Source organism: Pollachius pollachius (assembly GCF_949987615.1).
Source record: "Pollachius pollachius genome assembly, chromosome: 1".
Taxonomy (NCBI): Eukaryota; Metazoa; Chordata; class Actinopteri; order Gadiformes; family Gadidae; genus Pollachius; species Pollachius pollachius.
The window spans coordinates 38,150,399-38,176,332 of record NC_136934.1 but is presented as its reverse complement, the minus strand read 5'-3'; the positions used below and the strand labels follow the sequence as shown (position 1 = coordinate 38,176,332).

General features: G+C 42.3%; 4 protein-coding genes across 8 annotated transcripts; 2 read left to right on the top strand and 2 right to left on the bottom strand.

Moving 5' to 3' along the window:
• The first annotated feature begins 1,624 nt into the window (after window positions 1-1,624).
• zdhhc3a (zDHHC palmitoyltransferase 3a) lies at window positions 1,625-12,800 on the top strand. 4 transcript variants are annotated; one of them, XR_013812288.1, is made up of 8 exons: window positions 1,625-1,806; window positions 2,541-3,009; window positions 3,409-3,533; window positions 3,719-3,815; window positions 5,145-5,226; window positions 6,511-6,641; window positions 11,698-12,185; window positions 12,282-12,800. XR_013812288.1 is itself a non-coding variant. In XM_079747613.1 (7 exons), the coding sequence occupies exons 2-7, from the start codon at window positions 2,638-2,640 to the stop codon at window positions 11,905-11,907; spliced, it is 1,017 nt and encodes a 338-aa protein (XP_079603739.1). In that variant the 5' UTR covers window positions 1,625-1,806; window positions 2,541-2,637; the 3' UTR covers window positions 11,908-12,800. The 4 variants fall into 4 exon arrangements, 3 of the variants coding, with proteins under 3 accessions (XP_079603739.1, XP_079603740.1, XP_079603741.1); XM_079747613.1 differs by having other exon boundaries at window positions 11,698-12,800; XM_079747614.1 differs by having other exon boundaries at window positions 2,524-3,009; window positions 11,698-12,800.
• A 126-nt stretch (window positions 12,801-12,926) lies between these two features.
• tmem42a (transmembrane protein 42a) lies at window positions 12,927-14,718 on the bottom strand. The gene is made up of 3 exons (XM_079747665.1): window positions 14,462-14,718; window positions 14,027-14,173; window positions 12,927-13,623 (listed from the first exon to the last, which is right to left on the bottom strand). The coding sequence occupies exons 1-3, from the start codon at window positions 14,639-14,641 to the stop codon at window positions 13,480-13,482; spliced, it is 471 nt and encodes a 156-aa protein (XP_079603791.1). The 5' UTR covers window positions 14,642-14,718; the 3' UTR covers window positions 12,927-13,479.
• Window positions 14,719-14,844: 126 nt separating this feature from the next.
• Window positions 14,845-16,689, top strand: kiaa1143 (KIAA1143 ortholog). Its single transcript, XM_079747654.1, has 3 exons — window positions 14,845-14,991; window positions 15,267-15,405; window positions 15,844-16,689. Exons 1-3 carry the CDS (start codon window positions 14,875-14,877, stop codon window positions 16,131-16,133), a joined length of 546 nt encoding a protein of 181 aa, XP_079603780.1. The 5' UTR covers window positions 14,845-14,874; the 3' UTR covers window positions 16,134-16,689.
• Window positions 16,690-17,881: 1,192 nt separating this feature from the next.
• Window positions 17,882-25,390, bottom strand: gpd1l (glycerol-3-phosphate dehydrogenase 1 like). 2 transcript variants are annotated; one of them, XM_079747591.1, is made up of 8 exons: window positions 25,220-25,390; window positions 24,658-24,835; window positions 23,435-23,575; window positions 21,523-21,661; window positions 21,092-21,204; window positions 20,355-20,594; window positions 19,182-19,288; window positions 17,882-18,802 (listed from the first exon to the last, which is right to left on the bottom strand). In XM_079747591.1, exons 1-8 carry the CDS (start codon window positions 25,261-25,263, stop codon window positions 18,706-18,708), a joined length of 1,059 nt encoding a protein of 352 aa, XP_079603717.1. In that variant the 5' UTR covers window positions 25,264-25,390; the 3' UTR covers window positions 17,882-18,705. The 2 variants fall into 2 exon arrangements, with proteins under 2 accessions (XP_079603717.1, XP_079603718.1); XM_079747592.1 differs by having other exon boundaries at window positions 24,661-24,835.
• Window positions 25,391-25,934: the final 544 nt, after the last annotated feature.

Here is a 25,934-nt window from a genome sequence, read left to right as displayed (position 1 = left end):
AGGATGATGTCATCTGCTTATGGGCTTGTGGCTCGGGGAACCCAACAGAACAGGTTTCAGACGGCTCTGCTTCAGGAGGCTGTTCAGAGGGGACCACTTTGTGTTCCTCATAGCCTTGCAATGGTCTACAGGCATGATCACATCTGTGAATGGACACACACAGAAAGGGTTGAAGTATGTTTTTATACAGTCATCATGTTTATGATTCCCCTGCCATGCTGTTGTACCCAAATCTTGAAGATAAAGTCTTGATCCATGTATTGTGGTGTGAATAAGAGATTAATTTAATGTCACCTTGGCTTCAATACTTGAATGTTTCGCTCCATACTTCCGCACATACCTCCATACAACTACATAATTTAAATGTATGTGATCTGTGTGTCTTCATGAAGCTGTGCATCCTAATAACTGCTATGCTTATCAGTACGGAGGCGGTTATCCAATCTTGAAACAGAGGACACAAGAAAAGCTATTCTTTTTCTTTCTCTTGCAGTTTAGATGCATTTATGGATCATGAGGCCTGAAAAAAACATTTACCAGATTTAGTAGAAGAATAGATATGTCAAACACTGTTTGGAAGGATACAGTATATTGAGTATAATTAAGGTAGTCAAACAAGAACTGTTTATTACATGCTTCAGAACACACACACACACACACACACACACACACACACACACACACACACACACACACACACACACATATATATATATATACAAATACTTATCTTATATATATACCTTTCAACCCGTCACACCTCCATGATAATCTTGTTAGTGTCAAGTCTATTTGGAGCATACTTGAACCTTGGCGCTGAAGCATGACAGGACATTTCATGGATTTATCACTGGGTTAGTGTCTTTAAACTTAGATGATATAGAATGAGTAACATCAGAAACTAGTATGGAAAGGCACAATATGTATTGCCTCATTGTGTGTAATATGAAATCATACATTTAATCCTGTACAAAAAAAAGGTGAATATCTTTTTTTTTAAACATATCGATTTCTGAGTTGTTTTTAATGAATTGAAGACATGGCCTCACTGGGCCGCAGGCAAAGCCTGAGATTTTAATAAGCAGAGGAGACGATGTACTCAAGGGGGAGGAATCACTGTTATAGAAAACAGATAGCATTATGCGTTGGCTGCTGGCTTTAGTTTGATCAACCCCAATCTCCTGGCCATCTCCTGGATATCCACACATGAAGCCTTGTTCCTCTTTATATGCTTTCTTATCTTTTATGCAGTACACTGGATGCAAGGGGTTTGGTTGTCAGTCTAACGCAATATATTTATCACTGTCAAATTACCTGCATTCTAGTCAATATCAAACCTTTTATATTTACATTATTTTAGTGCTGAAAAACATTACTAACGACTTAATTGATACATTTAAAAAAACAAGACAATAGTTTTAGAACTTTTAGATATCATTCATACTTATTTATTCATGTAATAAAATAGAATGCACATTTCAACTGAGTCAGATGACTTAAACGTTTTGCCTTTACAAAGCCCCAACCTTTGCATCATCATCTTCAACGTTTGTGAACCTACTCCTAATTAAAAACAGGTGTTCACTTCCGCATTCGTCACGATGTGTTGTGGTTGAGCCGGGGGGTTGGTGCGTTAAACACTAGCAAGGAAGGAGGATGCGATTTTCTAACAACGAAATGAATGCCTTGGATTAGGTCCTGCTGCAACTTGTAAAGACATTAAGTTCACATGAAGATTAAACATCCGTTGCCTGACGGTTGTCTTTATAATTGTTAGCGAGGAGACAGAGCCGCTGGTGAAAGCAGGTGAGATCTCGCTCACACACACGTTACCCAGTTAGCCAGCAAGCTAATTAAAGCTCCTTTTTATAAACTGTCTCCTGATACCCATGGACTCTAAGGTAAAACCGGGAGTGGCCTCTCTAATCGCTACAAGTGCTAACGGTCTGTCCCGATATCGATGCGTTATCCGGGATGACAGTGCTGGTCATCGTTTGATACTTGACTAATGTGGCTAACAGGCGAGCTAGCCTTCCCAGCACCACCAGCAGGATGTGTTCACTGAGTCAGACTGCAGAGGCATGCAGCAGTGGCATGGGCTGCTGCTCTCTGTGCGTTTGACCTCTGGTGATGTTGATATCCACTGAGCTCTAAGAAGTCCCTGGTTGTTCAAGATGCAAGATAAACTTTATTGTCCGACAAAGTGGAACAACGCATTCTGCGGCCGCAAAAATAAATAAATACAAAGATGGTAGAAAAAAATGCAAAGATGTTATAATACATGCATACAGCACAGCTCTTTAAGGCACCTTTATACACATGATTATGTTATTTTAAGGGATTTTACTGTAGAGGCCAGTGTCTTTTTGGCAAGGTGTTAGTCAAAACCGACATGCGTATACAGTACTTTTTTTTTTTTTTTTATGTAATTAGGATCGGTTTATGTCATTTGGAGGGAAAGGACTCTTTCCCTCCTGTCCTCTGCCAACCACCTTGCATGTCTCCTTTTAATCTTCTCCTAAGACCCTGTCTCTTCCCAGCATGCGGTAGGTGAGCCAGAACCTCTTCCCCTAACGCTGCCAGCTGTGCCTGGAGTGGCTGCGGGCGGCGCGAGTGGCCGGTGTGGATGAATGAAGCATGAAGAGCCCGGTGCACCGATGCAGGGACCCGGAGCACGGCCGCGGGGAGCACGGCCGGGGGGACCATGGCCGAGCGGAGTCCCGGCAGGAGTCCCGGGCCGGCTACCTGCAGGCCGAGCAGCGCATCCCCATCTCCAAGGACATCATCACCTCCTCCTCAGCCTCAGCCATGTGGTTCATCCGGGACGCCTGCGGCATTGTTTGCGCGGTCATCACCTGGATGCTGGTGCTCTACGCCGAGTTCGTGGTGGTGTTCGTCATGCTGCTGCCCTCCAAGAACCTGACATACAGCCTCATCAACGGCGTGGTGTTCAACAGCCTGGCCTTCCTCGCCCTCGCCTCGCACTTCCGGGCCATGTGCACCGATCCTGTGAGTGTGGAGCACGCCCGGTGTTCATACTGGGCCACAGGTCCGTTATAGTGGGACAGGAGAGCGTTGATGATGTCCTGATCTGATAGGTGTTGAAGGGGGTTCTTGGTGGCTGTAGTCTTGCACGTATACAAAGTACATAACTTAAACAAATAATAATAATAGTAAAAAAATATATATATATATTTTTTTAAGGATAAATGAGATGCAGATACAGTGGTTAGAAATTGGTCCACTGAAGCCGCAGAGGTCGAATACAATTACAATTATTGCCTATTTGTAAAGTTGCATCCTCGTAGTAATGACACATTTTTGGCTGTGAATGTTTCATACAGTTTGATGCCTGTCGATGCCCATAAGCCATTCCAATTCAGAAACAATGTTTTTGGTCCTTGATAGGGGGCTGTGCCAAAAGGAAATGCTACGAAGGAGTACATCGAGAGCCTCCAGCTAAAGCCAGGCCAGGTGGTCTATAAGTGTCCCAAATGTTGTAGCATAAAGCCAGACCGAGCTCACCACTGCAGGTAGGAAGAACCATAAGGTCACACAAGTCAGCATCACAACTTCCATTTTGAAAAAGTATTTCACAGTAACAGACTAGGTGCAAACGTTTAGTCATATTTTAGTCTCAAGAAAGTCTACTTTTGGGAATCAGTGATAGTGCAGTGCATGAATAATTAGTATTTTTGTCGTGTTCATCCTTCAAAAGTGTTTGCAAGCGGTGCATCCGGAAAATGGACCACCACTGTCCCTGGGTCAACAACTGCGTCGGGGAGAACAACCAGAAGTACTTTGTACTTTTCACAGTAAGTTTCTAACACAGAAGTCACCCTGAATATTTTTCACATAGTTGGTTCACAGTCCAGTAGTTCCACAGCCACATTATTTGCCCAGAAAGACAGTTGTTTGTTTGTTAGTTATGTTACAGATCTCATCAGTCTCATAATTTCCTCTACAACTAGATGTCTATGTTATGACCTTGCTTAGCATTTCAAATCATAATATGGTCCTTATATGAATACAATGCCTGAAGCAGACTAATGTATAACTAATCACTATAAATGGATCTGTTGGCAATTATAGTCCGATTAGTATCGACCAATCATGTTTCAGAGGGCTTTGGTTGTATCCGGGCAAAAGTCCATATGGAGAGCAAAAGAAGCAGGACGCATTGTCCGAAACGCATCTTGGAAGCCATTGGCTATTGTCTGATGACGATTTTGCCCTTTTAGTAGCTTAAAAAAAAGATATCTGCATTCATATGCAGATATCCGTTTATGGATATTTGCATACATCCATCCTGCATAAATCCATATATCCAAAAGAAAATAGCCTATAAGGGAGATTAGGTTAAATGTTTTCTGAAGCCAAAACAATCCGATGCTTGCAACGTCTCTCAAGTCCTAGTCCATTCACACGTCTCCAGTTGCTTATCGGACTAATAACATTGACCAGTGCATGGAAGAGGAAGTGGCTTGGTGGCTAAACCAGAGGCCCCAAAACCCCGGCCCCGGCCACCTGAGGCTGAACCGTTGTCAGATGATGGGTTCTGAGATTGACCGATACCTAACTGGTGTGACTGGTCATATTTTACTATTTTTATAATTGCAATTCAAAGTTTAAATGTTCCTTCAACCTTTGGCATTTGTAATATCTTGTATTAAGTATTAATAGAGTCTGTCTTTAGCCACAAAACCACAGAATCACACACACGCACATACGCAAACACACCTCATATAAAAAGTGATTATATTACTTTGCATAATCTAATCAATAATTAAAATACATAATAATATTTCTACTGCATTTAATTTAATAAATTACAATTTTAAATGAAAACATTTTGTGGAGGCTGTCAATAGCTTTCTGATTAAATTGGATTACGGCTAATGAAGGAACCATACACCCTGCTGGCACTAATTGCCCTAAAGATGTATCCTGGGGCAATTAGGTTGGATGGTTTATACACTTGTGTTCAAGTGTTGGGTCATATCAAAGCAAGAACACTTCATCACACAAATTATATCTTTGAATGAAGAAATTCTGAATGTGGATTAATCCATCCATTGTTTGCCACTGACTTGTAACAAAGTGTAATAAAACGGCCCTCATGATTTCCTGTATTTCTTTCCCAGATGTACATTGCACTCATCTCTCTCCATTCTCTGACAATGGTGGTGTTCCATTTCCTCTACTGCTTTGAGGACGACTGGACAAGTGAGTATCTTTGTTCCCCACCACCTTGTTGTTGGTCCTCAGAAGGCCTCAGCCTCATTGTAGTTTCTTGATCAATGACAACCGTTACACCTGCCTGAGTTATGTTACGCAGATCCCGCTCCCCCATTCAGTTAGGTTTCTCGTCTTTCTTTTTGCTTCATTTCAATCTTCTTTTTGCTTTGCGTCTGTCCTGGCATGTTCTATTCTTTCTGGAACCTGGCTCTGGTGCAGCCAGCTGTCTGAAGGTCAGTCATACCTGGTAGCCTAGTTAGCATAGCGGCATGTGTAGTATAGAGCCCTTTGGGTCTTTGTGTGTGTGTCTTTTAAGTTCTGTACTTTCATGTGTGTCTGTATTTCCATGTGTTTTGTGAATGTGTTTTTTTGTGCTCCTCACATCTCTCACCCACAATATTTCCTGCTTATTGTTTATTTAATTTTGGTCTATTCATATATATTTTTGGCCAAATTGCTTATCCAAATTGCATATTGTTCAGCTGGTCATTGTTGTATGGCTTTATTATTGCGCTCGCTGGCTGAGTGGTCAGGTCAGAGAGAGGTTTTGGGGAAAATCTGAAGATTCGGACCGAGACGAATCGCAGGAAATGGAACAAGAAAAACCTTCCCTTTCCTTGCAACCTGAAATAATATTTTGGTAATTGTTTTGTTGGTCCAAGGCCCTCGCAAGAATAGAGGGCTTAATCAACCGTGGGACTTTTAATAAAAACAGCTGTCGCTCCAGCCAAGAGTCGTTCACACTAGAGGTTGGTTTTTTGTGGCTGGGTCGTATGATCTCGTGGTCATAGAAGTGTTGTTTTTTTATTTATAATCGGACTGGGGAGTAAGCTATTTGGTGGGATAATCAGAATGTTATATGTATTATAACATTGTTTCAATAAACCTTATGTATCAATCACTGTGATCGGTACGTTATAAGGTAATAAACACGCTTCTGTATTACGCTATTCATGATTCTTTGGATCGATCATATTCATCATTCCATGGATCAATAATGTTATAATCACCAGTTAATCTTTTTTTACTACTAAATTTAATCCAAGTGTCTGGTTTTTGACATGAATGCCGGGCTCAGGCAAATGCTGCAGGGGGTAGGCTCCGGCTTGTGTTTCTGGGACGAGCCAAGCTCTAATTCACATCCATCTCTTGTTGAGGCCATAAGAACAGTTAGGTTGTGTAGGACCTCCTTAAGTGATCCTGTTACCCTCTGACCTCTCTCTGTCTCCCCCTCTGCCTCCCTCTCCCCTCACCCATTCCTGTGCATTCCAGAGTGCAGTTCCTTCTCCCCCCCGGCCACAGTAATCCTCCTCATCCTCCTGTGCTTCGAGGCCCTCCTCTTCCTCATATTCACCTCTGTGATGTTCGGTACCCAGGTCCACTCCATCTGTACCGACGAGACCGTAAGTCACGCCCACACTCCACGGCTCTATACCATTCACCCCATCGGTACTCACCGGACCGTCAGTCACAGCCACACTCCACGGGTCTGGAAGGATTCGGGGTTCTTCTGTGGTCTTTCCTTTCCTGCTTTTTTCCTGCTCTCTCCTCCATCTTTTATTCCCTAGCACTAAGATGTGCATTGGACCGTTCGCTGCCTCTGTAGCTTGCAGATATGGAGATGTGGGACTGCGGATTTGAAGGGCTTGAGTGTCGTTACCGAAGTCATGATTAGTATGAAAGGGAAAATCAGTTTCACTAAGCTGTGTAGACGGTGACGTCCTAGACAAAGCAACAAAAAGTTGAACAAAATAATGTTCTTATTTCCATGCTTATCCAACCATCTGCTGACTGTGAGAGAGGATCCCAAACATAATAGAATCAGTGAAAAACTTTGGCATATGTTGAAATGAATAGATGAGCAAGTTATTATAATCACACAATTTCACACAATGCTGCTTTGCTGCAGTGTTGCATGCATTTTATTTTCTGGGTCCTTGTCATACAAAAGGTACATTCAATTCTGATGGAACTGAATGCAAGTTAGAGTTCAAGTTCTTCATTGTCCCTCAAAGGGAAAGGGATGCACAGAATTTTCTCTGGTAAAACGTTTAGTCGCAGATGGTTTCTTTGTCTTAAGATAAGTCCTGCCTTATTTGGGGAAACAGCTATGCATGATTCCAGGCTGTTACAGGTTTGATTATGCTTGATTTGTCACAGCCAAAGCCTATTAATGAGTTCTGCTACGCTGTGATCCTGAAGTGTGAACTTTCTAGCCATATACCTGATATTCTAAATGAAAAAACCAAACCGAAAAAAATATTTAATCTAAATGGTGAGACATTCAACCTCAAGTTAAATTGGACGAAGAATAAACTGCGAACACTGGCCCTCTTATGAAAACGTAATAGACAAGCTAATAAGTTATCCCTGTATGTCGCTACTGCTCCTGAATCCAAGGAGCCCTTACTTGATCAGTCTGTTAATTGGGGTTACTCTTTATTTTGTATTTTACTCTTAAAGTATATTGCCACGCAAATGGCAAAATACTTTATAAGTCATTAATCTCCCAAACAGTGTGAAGAGTCTACTTGTGTGTTGCGTTTGTGAGCTTTTCTTCTTTATTCGCTTTGTCGAAACCAAGCTGATTGAAGCAAACCCTGACGCATCTTTCTTCCTGCCTCCAAATTATTTTTGTCTTCAACTCTACGACATATCTATGAATTGAATTTCATATTAATATCGGCCTGTACGCTTATCTGTTCATAAAATGAATACTGTGCAGTAAATCAGAGTGGGTCTTGTGCTTGGTGATTGAAATACCCCGCACACCTTGTTTTATCCACCCATTGTGTGTACAAATAAAGGTCAAAGGTTGCAAAGCTGGGCCCAACCAACCGGTTTATCAGTAGGCTAATATTATGGGACGTTATCAGGGCTAATATTTTGGTGTGAATTCCACCAATACTGTACCGATAGGCCAGTACGTAGAGTGTGAACGTGAATAAGGTTGTGATAGAATAACAAACAATACCTTGAAAGCCACTCTTTATCTTTACTAGAGGTGAGTACAGTATACTCGTATGATTTTCATTTTAACTAATTGTAGGTGGAATAAAACAACATATTTGGAGAATTTGTAATATTTACCAATTTGTCTGGATAGCAAACAGGCTGTAAAATGAATAAGAAATAAGAGAAAAAAAAGAAACTTTGACCTGGACAATGTATGCACTTATAAAAATCACTCAATAGGTTAATGACTATGTTTTGTATATATGTATACATGTCCTATTTAATATATGTTCTATTCATCTTGATATTGGTCCGGCCCTAGTGTAAGGCCGAGATGAAGCGGTTCAGGGTTGTGTGTGGTCGGTCACCTGTTGGGGCGCCCCCCTGGAAGTCCACCCACTGAAGTTGCATTGTCTCTTGTTTTCAGGGCATAGAGCAGTTGAAAAAGGAAGAGAGAAGATGGGCTAAAAAAAATAAATGGATGAACATGCGGGCGGTATTCGGACATCCGTTCTCCATATTGTGGTTTAGCCCCCTCGCCACGCCCGAACAAGGGAAGGCTGAAACCTACCAGTATGTGGTGTGAGAGAGAGAAAAGGAGAGAAAGAGAGAGAGCGAGCGAGAGACAGACCGAGAGAGAGAGACCGAGAGCTCAGTAAGAGGAGCCGGCAAGCTGAAACCATCCAACCAAACTAAACCAAACCCTTTTCAACCAATCCCCGCCTAGCTGGCCAAGAGTAGCCAGCTCATTTACGCCTGCTGCTCCCAAACGCTGAACCTGATCACTGAACTGTGACTGCTACACTATCCATGGATAGCTCCTTTCTGTGCTTCTTATGCTGATGAGAACATGCTTTTCATTTTATTTTCCGCTCTAAAAGAGGGGAAGAGACTTCACTGGGAAGAGTTGCAGAGGAAAAGAAACCCTTTTCTGCGTGTGAAAGGTTTTCGCAAATGCTGTACATGTTAATAATACACATTAATTTCATACTTTTTCATAGAAGAAGCCTTCTGCCTCCTTTCTGAGTTAAATCCCGCTGCATCCTAAAGTCTTCCTCCGGTCCCCAGACATTCCCATGTCTGGAATGTTCAAAACGGAGACATAAGACTGTCAATCTTCAGAAATGCTTTGAGCTGCGTCTATAAAATGGTGAAGCATCTGGTAGAATTGCAGACATGAAACTCAAATTGTGATATTGTTTTTGACATTCCTCCATAATTCCCAGCTCTGAAACATTTGCGTGTTTTTATTTTATGAATCGTTAGTCGAGCGACAGCAAGGCCATCATATTAACAGAGCAGATGTTGTTTCTTAAGGTGTTAATTTTAGCTGTTTTGCTACAAGAACATTCTTGCGACTGATGAACATATAAATTCCCCAGGCAATCTAGTTATTCATCAAGCAATACCTTTCCTTTCATTAGGCATAATGGAGACATGTCGATTGGAACACCTAATTGCATGCAAGCAAGGCCCACTTAAATCTCATCATCAAAGTTTAATCAAAGGGTGTATTTCTTTTTGCTTGAAAGGAGTCTCTTTTTTTCCGGATGTGTGATTAGTTGTGACTGAGTTCATTTGGATGTCAAAAGCGCAAAACAGTCGTTGTTTGAAGGGAAAAGAAGAGCAGATCTTTAACAGAAATCTCTCTGTATTCAAACATCGTTTTCAGCCACAACGACTGACAAGAAAACCTGTCTGTTTGAAGCACAATTTCGGCGCGTATGACTGACACAGGGATGGTCATGGTTTGTGTAACTTCACTGTAACAGTCCAGTTCAAGCATTTAACTATTAAACCTTACTGTCACTATCTGCACTATTAAAGGAGCGCTGTTTAAGATTCTATAGTGCTGGGCCTCCAGTGGTTTACAAATACACTGAGTTTATATACTTTATATTTTTCATGTCTAGTAAAAATTTGGTTCAATTTGTGTAAATGTGCTAATAGTCAATACAATTATTTATTACTGTCAATTCACATTTTGCTATTGTGACCTATTAGGAGGATTTCCATTTGATTTAAGGCCCATAAATCAACTAGGGAAGGTCAAGATAATGGAAAACTATCCTAGCTGGACATTTTACATTGTGTGGTTAGAACACAGCAAAATATATATATTTTCAAAGTCTTATCTTTTATTGTTATTAGTTTTCTCAATCTTACACAGTGCCCCTTATGTACTACTTGGCTGACTTGCACTTTTTAAATAATTTTGTTACTTTTATCTCGCCAACCTCTCTCTGTTCAACAGTTCATTTTCTTTGTTTTGCTCTGTTTTTGTATGATGTGCGTATCTCTTTAATTATATGACTGCATGGTTCATGGTAGGACATATGTTTTGTAGGTGATTATTCTGCTGGTGTGCTATTGCCGAGTTTTGCCAGTGATTGGTGAGAGTGCTGTAGCAGATATTGGTGTTTTTATGTTTTAACCATTTCTAATTATAATTATTCTGAAGAACTTTGAGTACATGTGCAAAGAATAAATTCTTCTTGATTGCAGTGTGTGTGTGTGTGTGTGTGTGTGTGTGTGTGTGTGTGTGTGTGTGTGTGTGTGTGTGTGTGTGTGTGTGTGTGTGTGTGTGTGTGTGTGTGTGTGTGTGTGCCTGCATGCATGTTTGGAGCATAAAAGCCTGATGTATTGTTTGGGCCCATGTGATGTGCAATGCATAGTTTACTCTGGGTGTCCTGTTCATCCATCTGAACAGACACCTCTTTACTGATGCAACAGACTCCTTCATGTTCTACCTTCCCCGTGTAAAACTCCCCTGAATTTTCCAACTTCTGTCTATCCCTTCATGGACAACTCTCATCCTCTCATTGTCTGTTATGCTGCACTTTATTCTCTGGGATCTCTTTCTCTTTTGCCCTCCTTACATAACGACTCATGCACTTGCTTTGAATGATTGATAACTTGATGACCTGGTAGATTCTTCAGCAAGCCAGCCTGTTAAGACTTGTCTGGCAGGTTTGCTGGTAAAGAGACAGAGGTAAGCTCGGAACAGAGATCACCCTAGTTGTCCTACTTAACATACATTCCATATGCATGCAAGTCTAAAGCAGAGGGTTTATGAAACATCCAAGGTCTTCATTTTCCTCGTCTGTTTTGGACAGTAGACTCATTCAAACGTGAGTTTAATGAGTGTTTATAAAACTGCATAAAGGAATGATGCATGTTAAAATGTTTTTACCTCCCGTGCCCAGTTGACTAATAATAGATGCCTTCATTCTTCATCATAATTTGCATGTGACTGGCATTGGAACGTTAATCTGTGAATTTATTACAATTTTGCCATGTTTCTTTAGTCAGCCTTAATTCAATATTTCATTCCCAACATGTATTTATAATTTATACTTGGTGGAGAAAAGAAATAACTCAGTGGAAAAAAAAAGTTTTTTTTTCGGTCGCTTTTTTTAGTAGTCGTTGTGCATGCAGAGGAAAAGCTTCCTTCATGTGCTTCTTCTGCACCCTCTCTGACCGCCTGTTCTCTCTCTCCTCCAGGGAATCGAACGTCTGAAGGGAGAGACTGGGAAGTGGGATAAGGTCCCGTGTTGGGAGGCCATGCAGGCTGCGTGCGGCGGGCCCTTCTCCCTGGCCTGGTGCAGCCCGTTCAGCGGCCTGCGCTGTGAGAAGAGGCCCATGGAGGCCCTGGAGCAGGTCCCCCAGGGGGAGATCATTGAGGAGGACATCATAGAGATTCCACTATACTAGTAGCGCCATAAGGCCCTCACTGCTTTTTAATTATGTTTTGAAGGACTATTTAGTCATCTTGTATACTTAACACGTGCATTCGTGCGGCGATCATTTTGGTTTCTAGACCCTCAAAATGGGAATTGAAGGCAGATGAGTCCAATTTCTTGGATGCACAATTCCGTTGAAAATGCAGCTATTTGTAAGAAGTATCGTCATTGGAATACAAACACCCCTACAGTGCAACAATATGCCTCAGCTCAAGCCGTCCATTAGAAGACCAGACAAGATCAGAGAAGGTGTTTAATGCTTCAGAGCTTCAATAAATCTACAACGAAACCAAGATGTTTAGGCTGATGTGTTAATAGAACTGTGCTTGCGTGCCTGGGTTTCAGATTATGCCAGTGTATGGACTGCATTCTTCGCACCAGAACCAAAGGTTTTTGTGGTGGAAGTGGTGGAATGGTCCACACTTTTCCTGGAGCTCAGGGAACACCACTGACCAGAAACAGCATTAAAGGCATGATTAACTAATGGAAGAGCCACTGAGCCGTGTTTTTGATATCACCGTGTGCCTTAAAAGTCGGGAAGAGCAAATTTAAAACATGGACTAGTGAGTGATTGTAGGGGGGTTGGTGTTTGCCTAATGTTCAGCTTTCCGTTTGTCGATTCTGTGCTTGTATTTTAAATTCCTAACCCTCTTGTACTGTTCGACTTATGATACTAATTGTGTAAGAAAAGGGCTTTTAAAATGAATGCTATATGTCTTGGGACCTTTTATGTTACATTGTGTTTACTGTATAATTATGAATGACTTTGCTTTTTTTTTATCAAGCATGTGTTTCTGGGGTTTAACAATTAAATTCAGTAAGTAAATTCATATTTACCAGCTGTAACTTTTTTTATTTTTTGTATTGTGGGGGAATATATTACTTATATGAATTATGAATATTTGCATTCATTGGTTTTGAATACACTACAAACATTGACATTAGACTTCTCAGTTCTTGATTGTATGCAAACATTTATTTGATCAGGAATTCAAATCAGTGACATTCTTTGTATAGTGTAAAATGGCAGTAGTTTGTATTGCATAGAAAATACTTTCCATAGTGCTTATTGGAATGCATGCACGTGAATACAGATCTTCGTACACACAGGTGAATGTATATTGCATAATATATGAGCAACATTTTCACACGCATATATTACATTTATTGTGTATATTTTACAGCTTATCTAGTAACAGTGGACCGGCGCTTGAGCATATCAAACGGTCGATGCTCTTCATGGGAGATAGGATTGTGATCCTTCTGTCCGGAGTGCTGATCCTATCCCTGTAGTTATGTATGGATCAGCAAAGATACATAGAATATAGAACAAAAGTTCCCACAACTAGTGTGATTTAATGTCATTGCAAGGCAGTCGTTTGAGCTTTGGTAGTACTTGATGTTCGTTGACACATATCCTTATACAATGTGATTAAGCTCAGATTGCGGCTGATCATTTAAGCCTTGTGCTTTGGTGACCCTTTTCTTTTGGCTGGGTCTCTAGGGGATCACATTGTAACAGTGTTCTCTTTGGGAAGTGTCATCAATTGTCTTTCTTGCCGTCTTCCTGCGATACGATCTGGGGCGTGGACTCATGGAGCACCAGCAGCCCGGAGAGGGTGAGCGAGATCCCTACCCACCACAGAGCCGCATGGGTCTCTCCGAAAATCATTTTCCCAAGGACCGCCTGGAGGGAAACACAGTGACAAAAAAAGATATGAGATAGTTATTGGAGGTTGGGATGGAAACATAAAGAAGTTATGTTTCCAGACTATCTTGAAAACTCCATTATGTTGGTACTCATCATCGGCTAAAACTGGTTCTACCTGCTGTATCTTATTGAATAAATAGGTCATTAGACATGAATCATGAATTTGATCGCTTCTCCGACTAGGGCACAAAGGTAGAGTCGGGCCTGGTCTTTTCTCTTAACACAAACATCCATTAGTCTCCAAACAAAACAAAGGCCAGTGCAGGAATCTGATGGTTGAACTTGTAAAAGGAATAAAGGTTATACAGATGTGTGACTACAGATCACACTTGATGGATCCCTATTGATTCCCCGCTGTTATAGTTAGAACATAACTTACAGAAGAGACAAAGTTTGATGCAGTGGTGGTCACTGTGGCTCTGGCGGAAGAGGAGCAGTGGCGAAGCGCCTTGGAGAAGAACGTCCACATCACAGCATTGCAGGTGAACAGCAGACCTCCGCACATCAAGCGCAGAGGAATGTGGAGCTGAGGATGAACCCGGACGTCAGAGATATATTAACACACATAGATCCAATATCTGTGAAATACTAGTGTGGCTCCCATACTTTGACGTTATGCGTTAGTAAACGATATATATGCATTCGTGAGGGCAGTATACTGTGAAACAAAAGATACATATAAAATACTAAGAATAAACCAAAACGAAGTGTGAAGAACTCACAATAGCATCGAATATATTTGCAATAGAAAATATACATAGCTCAATGTGTAATGTGGCCCATATGAATACAATACACAGAAGGTGTGAGTTACCCAGTCACAGGGGGTTTCCTCCTCAGCGTGTCTGCTCCAGTGGTCCTCAGTGGTCCATCTCTTCATCCCTGTGTCACACATGTCTTTCAGGTAATCCGCCCCGAGGGACAGTTTAGCAGACGAAGAGGCTACGGCTCCAAGAATGCCGGCCAGCAAAGCGTAAATATCCCCAGAAATCATATTCCAAGGACAGTGCGTGGGGTTATGCGGTCATAGGAAACCACGCATCGTTTTCAGGTACGTCTTGTCGGCGGGCGCTTCCCTGGTCCACGCCAGGCAAGCCTCAGAATATCAGCCAATCACATTGCTATCTCAAATCACGTGACTTATTTATTTTTATGTTGTTGGGAAGCGCACTCTGATGACGTTTAGTTCTGCTTAATCTTTTCTTGCTTCACGCGCCTAGTACTACAATGAATAAGAACATAAAGAAAAGTGATATATCTTGGGTGAAACCCACCGAACCGTCGTTTCTAAAGAAATTCAAGAGTGATGTCGGATACAAGGAAGGACCCAACGTCGACACGAAGGTGTGTGTCCTTCTTGCACGCTACATAGCGTTAGCTGCTGTGCGTGTCGGACTGAATCACATCATCTCTATTATGGATAATCACATTTACAATCAACCCATCGCCTCCTGTAAATAAACACTTGACAGTTCTTTGACATGCATCCTAAATGCAATAAGGAAACCATTTAGCAACAACCCATGATACAATACTCCATTGTCCATACACTAGGATGCCTAACATTGACCATCGGCAGCTCGTTAAAGGTTATTGCCTCTATTGTGTTACGTCTCCAGCGTCAGGCGATGCCAACGCTAGATGATGACAGCGGCAGCGACCGCGAGGATGAGCTACCGCAGGTCGTCGTCCTGAAGAAGGGCGACCTGAGCGCCGATGAGGTGAAGCAGATCAAAGGCGACGGCGCTTCAGAGAAAGGTGGGTAGGAAGGACTGGCAAATGTGGAGAGTATTGCTCATGCAGTTCAGTGGTTATTATTCCATCCGTCAATGATCGTACTATTTTGGTTGAGTAGTTACACTCATCCTTTTAAGATTATACATTTTCTTTAATTCAGAAGTATATTTTCAGCATACCTAGTTTAATAGGAGTCAGGACCGTGGTCCTGCCTGGTGTGTTGATCCTATCCATTTGGTTTTGTATGGAACAGCAAAGGGAACCACATTGGATATAATTCAAGTTTTACTTGCAAGAGAATTGTTCTCCCGATACTATTGCTCATTTACTTCATTATTGATATTACTGTTTTAGTTTAGCTAGAAGTCCCTCTGACTAAGTCCGCATTACGTCTGGAGAGAGAGAGGAAAGGGATGCTGTTATTCAAGTGCACGCGTCATGCTTCCTATTGGTTTACAGAGGACGAGCCTCCTGCAGATGGTAAAATCGTGTTCAAGAAGCCGGCCAAGCGCTCCTCCACAGATAAGTACCAGGGCATCACAGCCAGCTCCAGCAAAAAAAAGAAGAGTGCCACGGGGGAGAAGGAGGACAAGAAAGAGGAGAAGAAAGAGGAGGAGGAAGAGGAGGAGAAAAAAGAGAAGGAAAAGAAAGAGGAGAAAAAGGAGAAGAGGGAGGACAAGAAGGAGAGGAAAGTGAAAAATAACAGTCTTCTGTCATTTGGGGGCGATGAGGAGGAAGACGAGGGCTAACTGTTTATAGACTCAAGACGAAGGCAAGTTTTTATTTATTTATGGTGAACCCCTTTTGACGATGATATAAATCTGGGAAAAAAAACTACAATTTTCTATTTTCCCCCTATCTGGATGACTGAACAAAAGTTTATTCAGACAGCGACTTATTCACTGTATGAGGTGTTCAACTTCAACAAAACAAAAAAAACCTTATCATCACAGTTTCCTGTTCAAAATGTGTTTATTGCGATATGTGTATTTCAGTAAGTGTCCTATGAATGTTGTTTCATCCTAAGTGTGGGGAGAACTTGCCATGAGGTTTGCAACTCGTCTTGAGTATTGTTGGGTGTTTATTCATAAATGGATACATTCATATTTTTGTTGAATGTATGGATATTATAGCTTCAATGATGGAGCTCTTAAACTTAAAGCGTTTATGTTAAAGCAATGCATTCATGTCAATGCACGTGTTTTTCATTATTTTTTTTTACATCGATGTGCTTTTGTTTTGTAGCTTCAGAGTTTTAATAGTGAACCATTTGGATGATGTATTAAACATCTTGTTTTTATTCAACTGCTATCGTCGACATACTTTTTGAAAATAATTTGATAAGATCAAAAACATGTATTACAAATAATATAAAGAAAAGAGTGTGACTAGTCTGGATACGTAGTATATCCTACACAAATAGAATGGACATGAACCAAATAAATGCAATATGTCTATATAATATTCTCCAGGTAAAATATACCAATATCGAGTATGTATTCACCACAAAATCAAAAAGAAAAGTGAAAGTCTACTAGTCTTTGTCTTTGAACTTTGGCTTTAATTATAATGGTAGAAAGATAAATGCATTGTTCAGAACACTGGGTGTTTAATTGGGCTTTAAGCATTTCGTGACTCAACTATGGGGCGTTTATCTATTGTCAACCATATTTGAACATCAAAAAAAGCTTTTCACTATTTTAGTCTGCCCATAATCTATAATTAAGTATCAAGACCAGTATCTGAAAGCCATATACGTATTTTTTTTTGTAGGATTAAATCCCGTCATAAATATTTGGGACCAAAATTAAATGGTTTGTTGCAAGACAAACCGTATTTAAAACAGCCCACATATAATGTTAGGTTCTGTGGTTTGCCATTAAACAAGTTAAAAAGCTGAAGGAGGAAGTAAGATAGTCACCTGAGTGGCAGTTGTAGCTAAACATGACGTACCCGTAAGAAAGAAAGAAGAATCTACGGTATATCAACATCAACTGAGCAAAAGGAATGGCCTCATCACTACAGCACTGAAAAGGATCAGGGACCTATTGTTGTTGGTAGACAATAATTCTAACTACACATGGCCACCCTGTAACAGGAAATAAGTTTAAACAAATGGTCACAGCATAAGAATGTGTTGCTTTCTTTATACAAAGCCAATCAAATAACTAACTGATTACAAGGCTGTTCTTTAGAATAAAGCTATTTTCCTGATGAACGTAATATACAAGTGATCATTTGGGTATTTAATTAGTGGGTATTGCGTTGCCGTATTGCAACTTTTAGCATTATTGTGGGAGGTTCAGGTGTTGCTGAGTAGTTATGTTTCTATATACGCAACACATGTCATAACCTCATATGTGCCACATGGTTGCGCTGTTAAGCCTGAGATGGACCTATTCTCAAGGAACGACGTTCGTTCCTGAACGCCAATCGATAGTTAGATTTGGGGCAGTTTGTCTTCAAGACAATAATGATGAAAACAAGGAGGCAGGAATAAAGTCATGGGGATGTATTTGGTAAAACACAACACTCAATATTATAAAGTCTAATAGCGATTTGACATACCAATGTGAATCACCAAATAAATGGCAGTTAATCTGCTCAAAGACATTTTTTAATCCTGTCTCCAAGTAATGCTTCGTTCTCCATTTTAGCTGGACATAGGATCCTGTATTGGGATTATCATTATTAACATTATTATGGGATTATCCTCAGATGATCCGTTTCCAGCTAAATTTATAAGGAAGTGATACAAGACAAGGATGGGACGGCTTGAAAGCCTTTCACTTTTGGCTTTGGTTGAAGAACACTACCCAAAAGAGAATACAAGCCAGTAATTATACTGATAATATCACAAGTGCAACCGTTTCTCCATGTAAACAAAATTGGCAGTGTTAGGTGTGCAGTCTGTCCAGCCTGACACAGAGTGGACAGGCCCCCGTACAGGTTCTGTGTCGTGTTATTAGTCTCTAAAGCTGCTTTGTATCGTCACAGTAAGAGGAAAGTAAAATGTATCAAATTTGTTACAAAAATAAAGACCTTTCAAATGTTTTTGCAACTCTAAATGTCTAAATGGTCTAAATGTTAATATCATCCCGCCATTAACTTCAATGTATCATGATTGATTATTGAAATGTTAATGTTATTGGTTTTTTAACTGGAAAGGTAAGCTTATTGGAGGTAGTCACCAAAAAAATATACAAAACAGGTAACAAGTGCTACAATTATTACAGGTTGTGTTATTTTGTACAAAGAGCCGCCGCCATGGATCTGTTATTCAGACTGTGGTATGCGGGGCCCCCTGAGGCCTCAGGTCCCCTACAGGTGCTCTGGGTGGCTCTGCAGGCAGGAGATCATCTCCCCCACGGCCCTTCCCTCGAAGCAGATCTGATACACGGCCGTGAACAGCGGGAACCTGCAGAGAAGGGACCCAGGAGGGGGTGTTCGTTATCAGCACAGTGTCACAGTATCTCAGAGGCTGAGTTGTAGAGTCTCTGTAGCGGGAGGAGAATAAACTCATTTTGAAAAATAGTCGTAGTCACTTGTCAATACGAAAATAGTCCTAGTGACACTCTGGACAACTAACTTGTCCAACAAGACAAGTAAGTCGTCAGATAATAAATCCTCAGAGTTTGAGTGGCATATCTTTGCACATGGCTCAGTCCAGAGATAAAAAATCAGAGAAAGGAGAAGTTAGAGGTAGGAAAGAGAACGCATCGCTCTATGTGGACGGAAGAGCAGAGCCAGAGGTCTAGAGAGAGGGGAAGGCGATGGAGGAGCTGGTGGGTACTGACTTGTCCACCAGGCCTTTCTGCTGAAGGATGTGGTACACCTCGGTGGACGTGGCCGGCCCCTGGAGCTTCTGCCCGTTCAGCATTTCTCTCTCCAGCTCCTCTATGCTCTGGCAGGAGAAGGACCAACATATTGTGAAATATTCACATGGACACCATTGGCAACATAACGGCTGGATTCCTATATTCGATAGAGATTTGACAATCGCTTCCTGCAAGATGTTTTCCTCGAACCGCCATTTTACCCGCTGTTACAATTGCGATACTTCTTAAGCTGCAACGGGCTTAATAGGCCAGCAAATCATTTTAGGGACCAATACAGTATACTAACAGGAAGTGGTTTATTTTGGGCAAGCCCTCATGTTTACATATCTTGGCTGATCGCAACACCATATTGCCACAGATAAACACTGTCCTTGGCTTCGTAGACTGAATATTGTGATTGGCCATAATCCTCAACATCGTTGAAGTCTCCCTCTATGACCATGAAGCAGCTCAGGATCATCTGTCTCAATCCCACATTGCTCCTTTCCTGGCTCGGCGACTACGGCTTGACCAATCAAGCCGTAGCAGGAGAATCAGGAAAGGGTTCTGTTGGGATATGTGGGGATGATGGCTGCATTAAGGAGCTTCACCTGGCCGAGTCTGACTGGACTCAGGTGTGCAGCCCCATCCAGCCCCATTTGCACATTGAGCAATCAGTGTGCACAGAATAATCCAGCTATCTCCACACACACTCAGGGAGAGATCTCCTGCATGGCAACATGGAGCACCAGGCCATGTTTCACTTACAACAAACCTTTACAATAAACCATTGATTATTTATTATTTATTATCATACTGTTCATACTTATAGTACTGTCCATCTATGCTGCTCTTATCCATTATACCCATCTTATGCTGCTCATAGCTCACTAGGTGACTTTAATTTTGCTGCTGTATTGAACTATATGACAATCCACATTCAAACAACATCTTAAATGCTCTTTTGCACTTCTATTTAGATCTCCAAATACATTTCATCGTCACTGTACTCTGCACAATGGCAATAAAGTTGAATCTGAATCTGAATCTGAAATCGGTCTTCTAACATCACCACCCTGCGTCTTCCATCTGGAGGAGCCCAACAGCGGCCCCCTGGGTGGTTTGTAGCATGGACTTTGTAACAGGTTCTACCTTGCCGGTCTTGGCGAAGGCCTCTGCGACGCGGCGGTTGCGGCCACCGTAGCAGGTGGTGATGAGGTCAGCCACGCCGCAGCTCTCCAGGAAGGTGGCGGAGGAGACGGCGTCCGCGTCCTTGGAGAACAGCTTGGCGAAGGCGATCATCTCCATCAGGCCCAGGCGGATAACGGCGGCCTTGGTGTTGTCCCCGCAGCTCAGCCCGTCGCAGATGCCCGCTCCCACCGCCACGATGTTCTGGAGATCACAGCGCTATTATTCAGGGCCGCTGTTACAGATAAACCCTGAAAGGAATGAAACTCTTCGAGTCAATAAACAACAACCTCACCACAAGATTCTAGCCTGATTATTCAGAAGTGATAAGATATACTCTGAATTCTTGGATTCAAAACTTTCCTCCAAGATTGATGCAGAAAGATATTTGAGCTGCGACCTACGTCAATACCTTGGGTGACAAAGAGAGCAGAGAAGAGAATTGATTGTAAAGATAACGCGTAATTATAATCACAGGGTTCTGATAACGCACCAGATAGGCTGTCAATTTCCTCTGCTAGACACGTTGAATGCGATCAGAAAACAAGGTGGCATAGTACCGACCTTTACCATATACATCACATATATCTCAACATTTATATCCACCTATCCTATCAATGTTGCCTTGTCTCTTTTTGGCGAGGAGGTTGGTCTGTGGTGTAGCCGTGTGTTGCTTAGCGACTGAGCTAAAGTGTGTGTACCTTCAGTGCCCCACAGAGCTCCACCGTGTCTGCATCGTCCACCACCGTGATGCGGAAGTTGGGCGTCTGAAGGAGCTCCTTAAACAGCAGGCCGTTCTCAAGGACCTTACTGCCTACCCACGCACACACATGCGCGCGCACAAACACACACACACACACTTTTTAGAAAACATGTTACAAAGGGCTTTACCATGTGATAGTTAAGAGGCTGGATATGCAAACGTGCTAAAAATACAAAAGGGCAGAATTCCCATTCCACATCAGTGGAGACTAAATAAAAGTGTGGGGTGACCAGGGCTCGGTTTGCCGTGCCAGCTGTGAACGTGTCAACGTCTTTTATCCAATACAGCCGGAACGCTGAGGCAGGAACTATAAATGTCCGGCAAGTTATCGTAAAAAAATACATGTTTGGGCACAAGGCCCCTTTTTACCTATGGTGGTCTCGCAGAACTTCTCGGCCGCCACCTCGTTGGCAATGTTGGCGCCCATTAGGACGCTGACGTCGAGGCCCATCTTCTCCCTGATAATGTCAGAGATCAGCTTCAGCCCGTCGGGACCCTCGTCTATCCCCTGAGAGAAGGTGTGTGTGTGTGTGTGTGTGTGTGTGTGTGTGTGTGTGTGTGTGTGTGTGTGTGTTTGTGTGTGTGTGTGAATAACAGAGAAAGACGAAGCGCAAAAAGCAGTTGGACCGAAGCACAGGTGTAAAAGCCATTCTTCATGCATAAAGAAAATACCTAGCTGGAACACTGCCCCCTGGTGGCTACCTGGAAGAGCGGCCCGATGTTGGGGCACATTTAATTCTTGAACAGTACCTTTGAAATCAAAATATGGGACTATTTGGACCCTTAATCTTCCCCCTCTTTGTTTGAAGGCCAGTTTAGGTTCTTTGATTTGGAAATTTGTTTTTTGAACTCAACAAACAAATGCCATAGGAACAATAACCCTGCACGTATCATGTCCCAGTTAGAAGAACCCCAACGAAAGGAAGGACAATCGTCAGATACGTTCATTTGTCAATTAAACGTATTATTAACTGTGCTTGTATGACTGACTTCAATGCTTTATCTGAACAAATGCCCTCCCTGAAAAGTGCAGACCTCCCAAGACATACCATTACATAAAGCCCTCATATTCTAAAAGATATTCAGCTGAGCTGAATAAAGCCAGCCGAGCTGATTACGTTTATTTGGCCGTAGCCGGAACGTATCGTATGAGGTCATAGGGGTTTAAGCCACATACGGCTCTGACCTCATTGGTCCTAATTTCAAAGGCTGAACCGGGTGCATCATGGGAATCCATCCGCTGCTCTATTTACTCAGTAATGGATTTTACAGCAAAATGGTCAGGTTTGGTCATCACTGTTTCAAAAATAAGCCTAAACACTGCTTCATCTTACCGCTTAAGGTTTCACACACACACACACACACACACACACACACACACACACACACACACACACACACACACACACACACACACACACACACACACACACACACACACACACACACACACACACACACACAATCCTCACTCTGGTCTTAATGGTCCGGAGGTTTAAAGCAGCCATTTTACCTGGTGAGGGGCATGGATTTAGCGTCCACAATAGCCAGCGAGAAAGGAGCAGAGAGGGGAACAAAGCAATGTGTGTTGTCATGGCTTTGATCTCGACAGTATTCAGACTCTAGGTAATAACCCGGCCCTCTCTCAGACTAGCCCGCCGGGCCAGAGACGACTCTGTTTGTTATTATAGCCACATCACATCTATTAGAAGAAGTATTCATCTGGGCCTCTTCGCTGTTCACTGACTCACACACAGATTACCTCATTTAAGTTTTTTAGAAACTTTTTGTTTGAGAACATACACTTTGAAAATGACATCTTCAACGTGAATTGTAAATGTGAATTATCAGCTTCAATTATTCACAACTCATAAATGTTTAAGCTGTGCAACTTCGACAAAATGTGATGACAATATATCACACTTGTTCGTTAACTGCATCTGTTGATGCCCAGAAAGCTCAATTTCTCCCAGCCATTATATTGTATGTAGGATGTAGGATGATTTATTGGTGAATTATCTTTTTATTTCTCCACAAGTGGGGTTACCTTTTGCTGCGGTATGTTGACAAATTAATGTTCCTCCTGGGATTTATAAAGTTTGTTATTAAAAAGCTGTGTAATTGATAAACTGTGTTGTTAAAACAGTGAGTCCTTAATAAAGTGTGTTGTTAATGCAATGTGTCATTAGTAAAGTGTGTTGTTAATACAGTGGGTCATTAGTAAAGTGAGTTGTGAATACAGTGTGTTATCATTTCATCCTACAGTCCTGAGCCGTGTTACCTTGATAAGTGTGATTCCTCTGGCCCTGGCCGACACACAGCCCACCATCTGATCACACAGGTTCCTGATGAACTGGTGGGGAACCACAAACACCAGCAGGTCCGCCCCCTCTGCAGCATCACTAAGTGTCGGCACAGCAACCTAAAGAGGAAGACAGGAGAGAGAGAGAGAGCGAGAGAGAGAGAGAGAGAGAGCGGTACAACAGACGGAGGGAGAGCGAGATAAACAGAGAGAGTACAGAGAGTACAGAAAGAGAAATGGAGGTTCAGAGAGAGAGAGGGAAAGAGATAGAGAGTGAGGAACAACAGACAGGGGGAGAGCGAGATAAACAGAGAGAGTTCAGGGAGAGAGAGGGAAAGAGATAGAGAGTGAGGAACAACAGACAGGGGGAGAGCGAGATAAACACAGAGAGTTCAGGGAGAGAGAGGGAAAGAGATAGAGAGTGAGGAACAACAGACAGGGGGAGAGCGAGATAAACAGAGAGAGTTCAGGGAGAGAGAGGGAAAGAGATAGAGAGTGAGGAACAACAGACAGGGGGAGAGCGAGATAAACAGAGTACAGAGAGTACAGAAAGAGAAATGGAGGTACAGAGAGAGAGGTACAGAGATAGTCAGTACGTTTACATGCACTGCTTAATCCGAATGCAGCCATAGTTCGACGGTCAGCCAGAGTCAGCGGTTGGCATGGTGGCTAGCACTGCTGCCTCAGCAAGAAGGCCCTTGGTTCGAACCCCGAAAGGGGGAGGGGCTTTCTGTGGGGAGTTTGTATGTTCTGCCCGTGTTCACAGGGGAGTGCTCTTGGTGCTTCAGTTACCTCCCACAAGACAAAGACCAAAAAAAACAAACATTACAGGTTAATACTCCTGCCTACTGAGCACTGAACGATGCTCCTACTGCTGCAGGAAGTGAAGAGTGCTGCCCACTGCTATAGCTAGTGAAGAGCACTGCCCCCTGCTCCTACTGCTGCGTCTAGTGAAGAGCACTGACCACTGCTCCTAGCACTGCAGCTAGTGAAGAGCACTGCCCACTGCCCCTAGCGCTGCAGCTATAGTGATGGGTCACATGCAGATGCAAATGCTAATTTCTTGTGTACAATGACAATAAAGATTCTAGGAAAAGGTCCAACAACACATCACACTAAGTGAATATGCAGAGAAGAGGAAGAGTTTCTACTGGTTCTTTACAGCGGGCACACACGCACACAGAGGCCCCCCCTCACCCTACCACGTTCTCAGGCAGCTTGAAACCCGGCAGGTACTTGACGTTCTCGTGCTCTGTGTTGATGATGTCAGAGAGCTTCCTGCCGTTGACGTTCTCCTCAAACACCCACATCTTGACCGTGGTGGCGAAGCGCTCCAGGGACCTGGCGTTCCCCCCTATGATCCTCGCTATGGCGGAGCCCCTGTAACCATGGCAATCAGAGGAGGAGGTGACAGTGAAACTCACCTGCGCTTCACAATGACGACACTGACACTGATTTACTTAATTGGTAGAATTTATTGGTTGGTGTGTATGTGTGTGTGCAATCTAGTGAGTTGAAGATGCTGTAAGCAAGATGTGAGAGTTGTAAGAAAAGAGAGAGAATACGAAACTAAACAACCCAAAATAATGTCCCCACTTCATCTGCCCCCTCCCTCCAGGATAATAATCATGATAATAACATGATAATAACCATGATAATAACATGATAAAAAAACATGATAATAACCATTATAATGCCATGATAATAATCATGATAATAGCATGATAACCATCACAGAAGGTTATGACAGTATGCATAACTCACCAGTTGCCTGAGCCGACTATACACACTTTCAACGGCAAGGCCATCGTAGTCTTTGTCTTCAAATATAACTTATGTCTTCATATACCTTCCTGGTCATTAACTTCCTTTAAAAAAATATACATATGTTATATTAAACTCAGAGGTAGGGCGGATGATGGAAACAGGCGCCCGAGCTGCGGCCGGACGTCGACTATATATGACGTATTTGCCGTCGCGATTAGTCCTGCTGGGAATTGTAGTTGAATGGCAGTTGTATTTTCACCAAATTTGTTACAGCGAGATTGAATGGGATGTGGTCAACTAATATTTTTTTAAAGTTGTTATGGACGATAGCTGTAAAATAAACAATTGAACTATCTGTCGTTTTTTTTGGACATCACTTATCAAGTGAAGATCACGTCTAGCTACCCATCTATCATCACATCACTCGAGCAGGTCGTCCCACTGAAAGGCACACACAGCATATGATAAATGCCATAAATTTCTGATAGATAAAAACCCTTTCTCAACATGGATTAACTTTCTGGGACACTTTCTGGTTCCATAAACTAATCTTTTAAGTTCCTAAAAGCCCTCTGAATACATCGAGATGACGGGATCAAACCCTAACCAAGGAGTAGCTGACGATGACATCATCTAATATGCTGCATTCCTTACAAGGAGGGGGCGTGTCCCGAGTTATTGGGGGGAGTGACCAACCCGGGATTTCCAAAAC

What these genes read in the sequence shown, in the direction of transcription:
- gpd1l (XM_079747591.1), bottom strand. Translation starts at nt 25,263, where the DNA reads ATGGCCTTGCCGTTGAAAGTGTGTATAGTCGGCTCAGGCAACTG. An exon ending in GAGGAATCACACTTATCAAG is followed by an intron (nt 21,662 to 23,434) that starts GTAACACGGCTC and finishes ACCTTCTCTCAG; the next exon opens with GGGATAGACGAGGGTCCCGA. An exon ending in GTTCTGCGAGACCACCATAG is followed by an intron (nt 21,205 to 21,522) that starts GTAAAAAGGGGC and finishes GTGCGTGGGTAG; the next exon opens with GCAGTAAGGTCCTTGAGAAC.
- zdhhc3a (XM_079747613.1), top strand. Translation starts at nt 2,638, where the DNA reads ATGAAGAGCCCGGTGCACCGATGCAGGGACCCGGAGCACGGCCGCGGG. An exon ending in AGTACTTTGTACTTTTCACA is followed by an intron (nt 3,816 to 5,144) that starts GTAAGTTTCTAA and finishes TTTCTTTCCCAG; the next exon opens with ATGTACATTGCACTCATCTC. An exon ending in CCATCTGTACCGACGAGACC is followed by an intron (nt 6,642 to 11,697) that starts GTAAGTCACGCC and finishes TCTCTCCTCCAG; the next exon opens with GGAATCGAACGTCTGAAGGG.
- kiaa1143 (XM_079747654.1), top strand. Translation starts at nt 14,875, where the DNA reads ATGAATAAGAACATAAAGAAAAGTGATATATCTTGGGTGAAACCCACC. An exon ending in GACCCAACGTCGACACGAAG is followed by an intron (nt 14,992 to 15,266) that starts GTGTGTGTCCTT and finishes TTACGTCTCCAG; the next exon opens with CGTCAGGCGATGCCAACGCT. An exon ending in CGACGGCGCTTCAGAGAAAG is followed by an intron (nt 15,406 to 15,843) that starts GTGGGTAGGAAG and finishes ATTGGTTTACAG; the next exon opens with AGGACGAGCCTCCTGCAGAT.
- tmem42a (XM_079747665.1), bottom strand. Translation starts at nt 14,641, where the DNA reads ATGATTTCTGGGGATATTTACGCTTTGCTGGCCGGCATTCTTGGAGCC. An exon ending in AGGAAACCCCCTGTGACTGG is followed by an intron (nt 14,174 to 14,461) that starts GTAACTCACACC and finishes GTTCATCCTCAG; the next exon opens with CTCCACATTCCTCTGCGCTT. An exon ending in CATCAAACTTTGTCTCTTCT is followed by an intron (nt 13,624 to 14,026) that starts GTAAGTTATGTT and finishes GTTTCCCTCCAG; the next exon opens with GCGGTCCTTGGGAAAATGAT.